The 12,529-nt window shown below is 40.1% G+C and overlaps 1 protein-coding gene across 1 annotated transcript in view; it reads left to right on the top strand.

Annotated features, from left to right (window-relative positions):
• cacng3b (calcium channel, voltage-dependent, gamma subunit 3b) overlaps positions 1-7,573 on the top strand; it is a 31,137-nt gene extending 23,564 nt beyond the window's left edge. The window contains exons 3-4 of the mRNA XM_028600415.1: positions 4,302-4,442; positions 6,924-7,573. Of these exons, the coding sequence (XP_028456216.1) occupies positions 4,302-4,442; positions 6,924-7,435 (653 nt within the window). The 3' untranslated portion in view covers positions 7,436-7,573. The remainder of the gene's footprint in view (positions 1-4,301; positions 4,443-6,923) is intronic.
• Positions 7,574-12,529: the final 4,956 nt, after the last annotated feature.

The raw sequence follows: 12,529 nt of genomic DNA, 5'->3' as shown, positions 1-12,529 counted from the left end.
AATACTTGACTTGAAATAATTATGTTGATCGTTGTAAGTTCTGTACCCCTTACTTACTGTTGCTATGCCGGTCAAGCTTTCCATTCCGTCCCTTTTGCAGTTTACAATGATAATAGGGTCCGATCTACCAAGTACAACTGTCGCTTACTGTGTGGCTAGCTGAATATGCTAACTAAGCTAGTATATGCTCCATGAGTTGGTTGAAAAATATTACAGTTTTTTTTCGATTGCTAAACGACAGTGGGCACAACTGGAGTCACATGTGCAAAACTCAAACTACAGTCTGCACTACCTACAGTCACCTGAGCTAAACAGTTCACATCACCTGCAAAACTCATTCAAAGCAACACAACTCTTAACACACGTCTCAAACAGTATGCACAGGCCTCACTGAGATAACACACACTGTCACTCAGAACACACTGAGGGTAAAAACACTAGCATCAAACACCAATACAGAAATTACAAACTTTCTCATCTTTACAGTTTGAACAATTTGAGTGACTTTTACACTACTCAACAGTTTATTTAAGGACAAAATATAGATTGTATAGCATACCAATTTTTACAGAAAGTAAACAAGAAGAAATGAAAATCAGCAGTTTTCTTCAATAAAGTATTTTGTCTCTAGTAATTTATGGAATTACTGGGAAAAAAAACACTAAAAGGTACATAACAGTACCAACGAATAGTCTGACTAATCCTGCCTCTCTCCAGCATCATGTGGCAAGTTTTCTTCATCACATTGGATTTCTGCATCATCTCTAAATACTAATGAATGTGGTGTTTCTATTGCTTTCACCTCCATTACTTTCTGAAAAACAGTAAGAACGCAGTTTTACTATTGTAAAGATATAGTGTTTTTCACTTTTTTTATAGCTGTGTACATAACCTCAGACATCTTACCTGGACATATTGGTATCTTTGCTCTTTTACCCGTTTCTCTCAAACAGTACAGTGTAGAATTGTTTCATTCTTATTTGGTGTTTGTATACAAAAAAAGGCTTTCTGAGCTTTCTCTGTATAAATACCATATATGTTCACTAACTAGTCTAAAATAAGACACTTGCTTAGGCTTTCAGCTAAAATTGCAATCAGCAGTGTTTGATAGGCACCAGACTGAAATCTATTCTGTTTTGAATGTGTGGTTAACAGTTTTGACAGCAGTGTGTTAGCATTTGAACAAAGTGCTGTAAATCTACAATGTTGTGCACATTGTGGTTAAAGTCATGGGATAAGTGTGTAGAGTTTTGAAAACTGTGTTCAAGCAATGAAAAATTAACTAGAGTTTGGTCCACATGAACTGCTGCTGTGGAGACTGTAGACTGTTAGAGCTTTGCACATGTGACTCCAGTTGTGCCCACTGTCGTTTAGCAATCGAAAAAAAACTGTAAAAGGGGTCTTAAAGGGACAGTTCAAACACCAAAATCAAAAATACCTATTTTCCCTCTTACCTGTAGTGCTATTTATCAATCTAGATAGTTACCAGTGTTGTAGCTATCAGCCATAGAGATGTCTGCCTTCTCTCCAATATAATGGAATAATATGGCCCTCAGCTTGTGGTGCTAAAAGCGCAACCAGATTACCTTGAGAAACCGGGCCATGATTTCTGGACAGAGACATTGCTGTTGAGTTTTTCAAATGTAGCCATGTAGTTCCATTATATTAGAGAGAAGGCAGACATCTCTACTGCCGATATCTCCAGCACTGGGCAACTCATACCAAAAACAATCTAGATTGATTAATAGCACTACAGGTAAAAGGAAAAATGTATTTTGTGATTTTGTGGTAAACTGTCCCTTTAAATTTGCACTTGATGGATACATGATATGCTAAAAGACTGAGGCCATAGCTGCACATTGCAAAAAGTCAGCTTTCTCATCATTTGATCATGCATGTACAGTAGAAGTTATGACAATAAAAGAAATACAATTTTTCTTGTATTGCAATGTACAGTTTTTCAAAGTGTTATAAAAGGAAGAAATGTGAGATCTAACTCTTATTACATTCCAGATAGATGAACAGAGAGGGTATAATGGAGAGAACAACATATATAAACAGATGCCACGGTTTTATCAGCAAATACATGAGAAAAACTAGGAAATACACATTGCCATTATGAAATTGACAAAAGAGACATGTGGGAGCACCTTCACAGAGAGAATAATAGGACAGAAGTAAAAAGGATGCAGCCATGAAGATAGAGAGAGGGTGGTTTAGTGGAAAAAAGAGAGGAGGGGGCTGTTTCTGTCCTTTCTCCCACAATAAACAAAGAGTAAAAATGGACAGAGAGAGAAAACAGCAACAACAAAAACAAAGGGAAAATGGATTCAGCCTATGCTTCTTTTTTTCACTGCTCCACTGAACACAGAGTAACATCCCCAGAGGCAGCCAATTAGACCACAGGCCTCAGTGCTGGCCAGCCAATGGGGAGCGGGGACCTAGTGACCGGCATTTCATACACAGCCCACGGGTGTGGGCCACAGGGGCGGGGCTTGTACGGTCAGCCGTACAACACTATTGGTCACTGCCTCTGTCAGTCATGCTGGGAATGTTTCGCAACACAAGAAGCCTAACGAAAAGAGATTCAGAAACCCAGACATGTTACTGGTTAGATGATTTAAAAAATAATTGTAATGATACACTTGATGGACGAGTACACATCGGCTGTTCAACCAATCCAAACATACCGCGCAGCGCAGTTCTGCATGACAAGCTGTTTGCAAATATCCTTCAATATGTTGTCACATCATGTCCACATATGGGGTTTTGACAGATATTTCACTCCTACTGCAGCCTCTCTTCCATTTTCATCATCTCTGCTATTCATTAATTTGCCTTGCATATGTGTCAGTGCGACTCTCCATCTGTCTTGGTTTTTGTCCATCTTTTCCCTCTACATCCATCTCTCTCTGAATGCTTTACTGTAACATGTTCTAGATTCAGACTCAGTCAAGCATGTAGCAGCACTGGCGTATGCACACGTGTGTGTGTGTGTGTGTGTGTGTGTGTGTGTGTGTGTGTGTGTGTGTGTGTGTGTGTGTGTGTGTGTGTGTGTGTGTGTGTATGTGTGAGATGCAGCTCTGCCCTCCAACACAGTGGATTTGAGGGGTGTTCACATCCATCCGTGTAGGAATTATACACTGTCTTACCATACATGGGGGAACCATTGTATGTATGGTTGTATGTATGGTCTCTCGTTCTTTTTCTTTCTACAAATATTGTAAAAGTTGTTCCACTGACTCATTGCTTAGTACTGTATAGCTGCTATTTTGAGATGTGTAATCGTCCTGAATGGTGCCATAAAGCAAACCAGCAGAAAACACAAAATGGGACCAGAGGCTGGCAGTATTTTCAGTGATTATGTTTTTGTACTCTAATTACAGTTTAATTAAATTAATCTATTCTTCACAGGCAACATCTTGACTTTAAAGAAAAGGTTGGTACATGGCAGCAAGTAGATCTTTTAACTCATTTCATGGTCACAGGAGAAGACATTATTACAAACCATGGTGTAGAAAGACTTTATTTTTTAAAAGGTCCCTTTGGAAATCTCATCGTCCAAACAACCCTTTTTAATCTACTGAGCATAGACTCATAGGATACTGTAGCTACCATACCATTTACCCAATTTTTCAAAACTGAAAATTCAAATCCAGCTTTTTTCCAACACTTTAAAGGTCCTGTACTCGAAATACTGAAGAAAAAAAAAGTAGCCTGGGATTGCCTCCACATGGCTCTCACAGATGGCCCCCTAACTCGTCAAATATCAACGCTTTGTCGCAGCCCTCATTGTCTGATACTGACACGCAAGGCACTCACATGCACTAACATGCACGAGCAGCCCGACCATCTATAAAAACAAAGAACAGAGAAGCTCAGATGACAACACACACACACACAGAGAGAGAGTGACTTCCTTCTCTGCTCAGGAAGCTCCACTGTATCTGTACATTGCAAATTTGACTGCTATATTAATTCTGTTCTTGTAATTCTTAAGTTCTGAATGTCGAGTACAGCCACTTTGAAAACAGTTTTGGACACTGTATTTGTACCCACCATATTAACTGAAAATGCACATTTTGTACAGTATATTTGGTATTTGAGATCTGTTTCCAAATAAACATTAACATGGAGTCAAAGGGTTTGCTGAAACAAACCATTCACCCAAGACTTTCACTTCCGTACCTTTCCATTATAAATGTTTCCACACTTTTTCGTGTGTGTGTGTGTGTGTGTGTGTGTGTGTGTGTGTGTGTGTGTGTGTGTGTGTGTGTGTGTGTGTGTGTGTGTGTGTACAGGTGCTGTGCGTGCCTCCAGTATCTTCCCCATCATGAGTGTGGGTCTGCTGTTCCTGGGGGGGCTCTGTGTGGCCGCCAGTGAGTTTTACCGGAGCCGACACAATGTCATCCTCAGTGCAGGAATCTTCTTCGTCTCTGCAGGTGTGTGTGTGTGTGTGTGTGTGTGTGTGTGTGTGTGTGTGTGTGTTGTGTGTGTGTTTCTCAGGAGCTGTATTATTAATGATCCGTCTATTAAAGTGCGGCTTTATTTTGTTGTTCTTTGCTGAAGGACACATCTTTTACATATTGATTATATTGTTTCTCCATAAAAAAAAAATACATTGGCTATTGATCAGCAATTGTCACCTTTTAGCCCACATGTTAACCTTATTGGCTTATTGGTACATGATTTATATTTAAGTTATATTGATTTTATTGTTTGCTTGTGTCGCTGATGAAATTATGTTTGTGTTTTGTATTTGGTGTTTTTTGCTTGTATTCAGTTTTTTTTGTCTGTTTGTTTTTTCTCCATGATGTTTCCTATAACTTTTGTCACTGCAGTGACACTATTTCCCCACAGAAATATATGTATAGTAGTATAGTATAGTAATAGTATAGTGGGTTAAATTTGATTAAAAGGACCAGATCTGTTTAAACTGATCATCTTCCCTAAACAAGTCCCTCAATGTTGTTAAAAGATATTTGACATAATATTAATTAATATAAAAAAAGACAATTAAAAAAAAGTAATGAGCCCTATGTAATCTCCTTCCGTACACCTTATATGGGGACTACAGACGGTAGTGGAAATGAGAATTGTGTACTGCTCATTTCCATGACAACACTGTTAAACACAATATAGCAGCCATCTTAGCTGCAGTACCTATGACTTAAAATAATAGCCTTCACTTGATGGGAGAAGCGGAGCAGATTCAAATATGTCTAATCTCAAGAAATTGCTATGATTCTTATTTTAAATACAAGGGTGCTGCATTTGAGCTAGCAACAAGGGGCTACTGCATGTATGTGTGTGTCCATGAGTGTGTGTAGTTACTGTGGAGCCACTCTAAATAGAGGAGGTGCAGCTCTCAAATATTTGTAGAAGGAGCCTGTTAGGCATCCAAAGCACACAGAAGTGCCTGTGTGAGGAGCCAGAGTGTGGAAATGGGGCACAGCAGCTGATTAATCAATCAGCAAGAATACCATGATGCCGCTGTGATGCACTGTGAGGGTGTGAGTGTCAACACACATACATGCTCACACACACAATCTATCACATGGATGCTGACACTTGGTCTCCCATAAACACACACACACACTTATGCTCTTGCCCCTGACAAACACAAAGGGCTGTACAGTAATTGCTGTTCAGTGGGATGTGTAGGGTCCCATTGGGTTTTGTAGTAAATTCATGGAGCCAAATTGGTAATTATTTACCACAATAGTGTGGGGCTGATTCTGGTTAATTACAGCTGGCTAATTGTCCCCATTCTGTGCGTTCCACCACACTGCATGAGCACTGTATTCTGGACTAATGATATGGAATAAGAGCGCCCAGCTGTGTGCAATGACTCTCTCCAGCGTTTCTATCAAGCTCCACGCTCTCCTCCCGTTACTTTGCTTTATTTCCTTTGGCTGTCTCCCCGTCGTCCTCTTCTCTGCTAATTTCTCTCAAATCTTTGCTCTGACATGTTTTCTTTCCCAAATTTTCATTCGCTAATCTGCCACTTGATTGTATCTTTAACTGTCTCGACTGGTCCACCGCGTTGGGTCAGACTGTAATATCTCAGCTATTTGATGAATTTCATGTCCCCCTCTGGATGAAGAGTAATAACTTTGGATCCCTTAGCTTTCCACATAGCGAGACCCAATGTCCAATGCTTTGGTTTATGACCAAATACCTGCAAAACACATGACATCAGTTGCTAACATGCTAAACTAAGGTGTTAACTATCGTGAACATTATACTTTCCAATCATCATCATGTTAGCATTGTCAGTGTGAGCATGTTAGCATTCAGATGTTAACGTTTACCTCTAGCATTGCTGTGCCAAAGTCACAGAGCTGCTTGGCTATAAACACGTAGTCTTGTGTTTTTATTGATTCTCGTGCATTAACTGTATATTTGTGCTTTGTTTTCATTTACTGATGGATCTCTGCCTCTTGCCATTTTTGACACGTGTGAATTTCTGTATGAGAAGGTCATGCACCCTTTCCGCTCACATCTCTTATTATTTTTGCTAGAGATGGCCCGATACCATTTTTTGCTTCCCAATACCGATTCCGATACCTGAACTTGTGTATCGCCCAATACCGAGTACCGATCCAATACCAGTGTGTCAAATATTTTATTATGTTTAAACAACTGTATACTACTGTCCCTGTATGGATGTGATATTATTTGTATCTTTGTGAAATATGAACAAACACAAACAATGAATGCCACAGAACTTTCTTTTATTGTCCAGTTTGACAGTCAGTTATAACAGAAAAAGAACATAAATAAATTTCTTTAGGGCTTAATTACATGGTATCGGATCGGTGCATTAACTCCAGTACTTCCCGATACCGATACCAGCGTTTTAGGCAGTATCGGAGCCCGGAACATCTCTAATTTTTGCTCTTTCTGTCCTTCCCTTCCAGGTCTAAGTAACATCATAGGAATTATTGTCTATATCTCAGCCAACTCGGGTGACCCGGGCCAGAGCGACAGTAAAAAGTCCTACTCCTACGGCTGGTCCTTCTACTTTGGCGCCCTATCCTTCATCATGGCAGAAATGGTGGGTGTGCTGGCCGTGCACATGTTCATCGAGAAGCACCGCAAGCAACGGGCCAAGTCCCGCACCGAGCTCATCAAAAAGTCCGCCTTCAGCCGCATCCCCTCCTATCGCTACCGCTTCCGGCGTCGCTCCAGCGTGCGCTCTTCCGAGGCCCCGAGCCGTGACACCTCACCGCTGGGGAAAGGCGGCTACACAGGGCCCGCCGCCTCCGAGATGCCCATGTACACGCTAAACCCACGCGAGGCAGGCAACGCCGGCACCAAACCTGGCAGCGGCATGGGCGGGCTGCTCAACTCAGAAAGGGATTTCCTCCAGAGCAGCACGCTCACTAAAGACTACAGCAAGGACCCCAACCGCAGGACCACGCCTGTCTGAGAGGTGCCGGCTGCAGATATCGCATCATCAAAGTATCAAAGAGAAGGATGATGAGAAATACAGGGGGAGTGCAAGCAAAAGCAGGGGACACACAGGGTTACGCGGGTGGGAATGGGGTTTGATAAACTTTGACTGTGAACTGTGAACTTTTAGCCTTTGAACTGTGAATCCTGAGCCCTGTGAGAGTTTCAGTGTGTGTAGCAGCGTTGGTTTTGATGGAGAAGTTGTTCCCAACTCCACTTAACCACATATCACTGTAGTTATACCTGTAACTCCTTACATATGAAGGCACATTCGATTTATGTTCATGAGTGTAATGTTCATAAATTGACTTTCTGGCTTTTTCGAGGGGGAAACGGGATTGACCCAAGTTTAAAAGCATATCGTAAGTGGTTTGCTGTTTGGGACAACTTCTAAAAAAAAAAAAAAAAAAAAAAAATGAAAATAATGTGAACTAAAGGAGAAGAGGAAAGAGTTGAGAGACTCTATGTGATCTCCGTCCTCCTGACCTTTTGGATAGCAGTTGGATTAGTGCAGGGTACAGCCGTTGAGCTCCGAGCTGTTTCTCTGATTACGATGCTATTTAAAAGTGCGGACGTTAACACCTCGGGATAGGGATTGATTCATTTTCAGTTCAGCTGGATTCAAAAATATTAATTGAAGATGCAGTTTGTCCATTTATGGCAGCACATTTGTGGCACTAGTTATTATTTTCTATACATATTGTATATATACTCCTTTCATATTGATTGATGGAAAAGCTCACTTCATAACTGACTGAACTGAAACTGAATTGAGCTCATTCCTGGTAACATTTACCCCCATCTCTCTGATCCCAGGTCAGTCGTTAAACCTGCGTAGAGGTTTTTAATGAAGAGAAACGGGTACACTGACTACAGATCAGCTGTTCGGGAGGAAAAGGTGGGACTCCACAAAAATAATGAATCTCTTTTAGATTGTTACGTTACATCATTGGTGCTTCCTTTTACCCCTGTTTTCAGCCACACGAAATCTTGTCATCTCTTAATTTATTTATTTTTCACCCTGAACTTAAAGAGATGATCAAATGTGTGTCTGTCTGTCCGCCTTCACTGGTCACCTTTCACCTTAAACATTTTTCTGTGTAGCCCCATAACTCACCTCACTGCTACCCTCTCTACACACCTCCTATCACCCTTTCTTTCTCTTTTAGGCCCAGTCTTCCGTTGGTGTTGCTCGTAGACTAGTTAGGGTTTTCTGGAGGTTGTTGGTTCAGGGTACTGTGGGAGGAGACCACTGAGCTGTGAATATGTTTTAAGGCAGAGCCAAAAAGACATTAAACAAACAGATGGACTTTTTTTTTTTTTTTTTTGCCCACTACCTCTTGGGAAATATCATACAGATGAATTTAATATAAAGTTGTCTTTTCTTGCCAGAACAATTGTCAAAGATTTCAGCTGCAGAATTAAACACTGAGAAAATGCTCCCTTCAGTTGGAAGTAAACATCTCTCTTCTCCAATAGAGGATCTGCTGAAAATGAATTTGTATGTGGCGCATAATTTAAAGATGGAATAGATGGAATTGGCAGGAGTCCCGTGTATTATTCAGAGGATTTGTGCTCCATCCATTCAGCTGTCACTCACAGCCTCTCCTCCTCTTTATTTACCTTAACATGTGCACATACAGTAGACATCTGCACAAACACAAACACACTCACACACTCAAGCCAATACACACGTCATGGTCCTATCATATTTCAAACACCTGTGCAGTTTTTACTGGGACAGATTCTACAGACACATCAATACATTTACATTTCTCTTTCTCTCTCTCTCTCTCTCTCTCTCTCTCTCTGTCTCTCTCTCTCTCTCTTGCTGTTTTTCAGACGTATAAAAACATTGAACACAAAGTTGGTGCACTGTCTGACCCTCTGCATACTGTGTTGGCACCATTTTGTACTGAAGCCATGCAGTTATTAGATAAATAAGACAAAGATAGGAGAAAAGATGTTTTTGACTGGGATCTGATCACTTCCCAACATACTGGAACACTTGTTTCAGTAACCTAAGGTTAGCAGGCTTTGGTTTTGCTTTTGAAAATTGTGTTCTTTAAGTACTATACCATATATATATATGGTAAATATTATTTGCACACAGTCAGTTCTCCACTAGATCTCCTAAAAATTGGTGATCTGTTGCTACCTCTGTTCAATGTAAATGTTAGCAAAGAATTATCAGGCTGTTGCAACACATACAAAGATCCAAAAACACAACACGTTTTTCGTGTTTAAGTGTTTATAGTGTCTGAGTTCACATTAAACCATTTATCACATCACTGGACAACACCTGATCACACACACACACACACACACACACACACACACACACACATAGAGACATAGAGACACACACACACACACACAAGGTGATACAAGGGGAGGAGACAAAATAGCCATAATACAGAGAGAGTTGTGGAGGGGGAGCATGAGTAGCTAGTGTAAATGTTAACAGCTTTTTTTCTCAAACCTTTTCTGGGGCTGTGAGTAAAAAGTGAACTCAAAGAGAGGGGGGGAAATGCATTTTTGTTTTCTTCGTTACCTCCCTAAGCCACCATTGCACTGTTTTGTATAAAATAACCATGAAACATCACCAAGCTGAAACCGTCACACCACTACTTTGAGAGATATTACCCTGATAATAAAATATGTTTTAAATCTCAGCTATACTGTTTAATTTATGACGCTGGTCTTTTATCCGCTGTCTTTTTACGCCATAAAGGGAGCTTAAAGGGACACACATGCATCACCGCAGACTTGCTCTTGCTGTCCTCCACGTGTAAATATTAATTTTGCAAGCTAACTAAAACATCAGCAGTTGTCATGGGCTGTGAAAGGGAAAAACTGTTTTTCTCCAGCAAGGGCTTTTAATTTTTAAAGGACAGGAGCACACAAGGGCTTTTTATGCTCAGCGCTGCAGCAGCGTCGTTTTAAAGGGTGTAGTGTGGAAGGAAAGGTGAAGTACATTTGCACAGGAACGACTGTTTTTAAACCAGCTGAATAGCTAACTAACGATATAACACGCTTCGTGCAAAAAGAGAAGCGGAGGAAGAGAAATAGACTCTTCTACTCATGTTAGCTACAGGTTATCCTTTAGCTGCTTTTTCTGGCTAACGTTAGGTTAGATGGGTAACCTTCTGAAGTAATTAGAGAATAAGAGTATTGCCTTAAGCAGAGGTAGGATACTTTTGGTTAAGAATTATTTGATTTAGCTTAAGGATTAAAGATATATTAGCAAAATATTGTTAATCAAACTTGGTGCCAAATATTACTCAAAATGTTTCCTGTATATCATGGTCTCCAGGTTAGCTTTAGTACTCCAAGTACTCTTTTTTTTGCATAGGGTTTCCTGCAGTATACTCACAGCAGTGGTAGCTATGTAGCTCAGCACATCCGTGGCCCCTATGGGGGTCAGAGTTCAGAACTGCTTCCATGAGCCATGTCAACATTAATCTTTCAAACCATGCATGCCATATCCATCCGCTTCCAGTGCGTACATTCGCTCTATCTCTAATCCAGTCTCAAATGGCACCCTAATCTCTATACTCCGTAAGGGACTACATTTAAGACGCCTTACAAGGGTGTGTGGGCCCGTAAGCCTGTGCCGTGTTTAACGATGTTTACTCCAATAGAGCACAGGGTGCTTTTTGAGACTAGACCTCTGTCTATCTCTTCTTACCGCCATACAGCTTTGATACTCTGATATCAACAACAAATAATTGTATTATTAGTAAAAAAAAATATATATATATATATATTCTACTCTGAAGGTGCCACTGTGCAGAGGATGACAAACTCTGTCACATATTATCGTTATTAATCAATTAATGGGGGGTTTAGTCGAAAGGGAGCAGAGTTGGGAAGCAGGGGTCGTAGTCTTTGTAATATTATATTATTCTAGTTTCATTTTCTACTTTGATGTGGTTTGTGAGATTGTGTTGTTTTATCACATCTGAAGCCTCTGGCGGGAGGAGAGGAAGAGACAATGGAACGCTCGGACGATCTGTCGTGGACATTAACCTCACCTCACTGGTGCCAGAGGTCAACTTTACAGTTTTTCAGCGGGACATTCAACACTGAAAGTGCAATATAGACACACACACACACACACACACACACACACACATACATGCATTCAAAGTAAGGTTACTATACCTTTGAGGACCTATTCACCCAATGCACTACAGACCAAAGTTCTGTTACCTGGATACAGAAAACAATGCAATCTAATACATAAGTCTGTAAAAACAAATAATACTTTTATAACGCTTCAAAGTATCCACTTTTGTCAAGACTGACAGAGGCAACATAATAGAAACAGTTTACAATGTAAACCACTATAATACAACTCAACCACAGCCTCTTCAACAGTGTCACCAAAACACAATTCAGAAGTAACGTACCAAAACACAATTCAGAAGTAATGTTTTTGCAGATTGTTTTTCATTGTACAGGGGTTGCTTTTGCTGTTTGCACTCGTATGTATTCTTTAAAATAAAACCAAAATGTATTACAAATGTAGCAAATTGAGATATTAATATTTTTGCATTAATAATATGCTCTGAACAATGCCCATCCTTAACCAAATCGTAACTATGACCTAACTTACTTAAAAAACGGACCCTAAAAAAAGAAATGTGTGCGATATAGGTCCTCATAAGTATAGAAACACAAGCACACAACACATAGCAATACACACACTCATTAATGGTCACAAACATATACACTGATATTCATTTATGCACAGATACACATACTTATACAACACATACTCGCAACTTCAGCCAGTGCAGTGTGTGGATAAATGTGTCCTGTTAAAAGAAAAATCACTGTGTCATGTTTGGAAAAAAAAAAATATTTTAATTGTGTTTTTTTTGGAGAAAAACAACAAATGCCGCTGATGTGTCGCTCCTCAAAGGAACTTCAAGTTCTGAGCCAGCTAATCAAATGCAGAGGTCCAGAAGAAATGTTTGAGAAATGTGAATTTATTGGAATAGACAAACACATGCTATAAGCACTCTACACTTTGCACCAAGAAAAAAACACACACACACACACA

This window comes from Perca flavescens, chromosome 15, assembly GCF_004354835.1.
Source record: "Perca flavescens isolate YP-PL-M2 chromosome 15, PFLA_1.0, whole genome shotgun sequence".
NCBI classification, from domain to species: domain Eukaryota; kingdom Metazoa; phylum Chordata; class Actinopteri; order Perciformes; family Percidae; genus Perca; species Perca flavescens.
The sequence above is the reverse complement of the archived record's forward strand: the minus strand, read 5'-3'. Positions and strand labels throughout refer to the sequence as shown.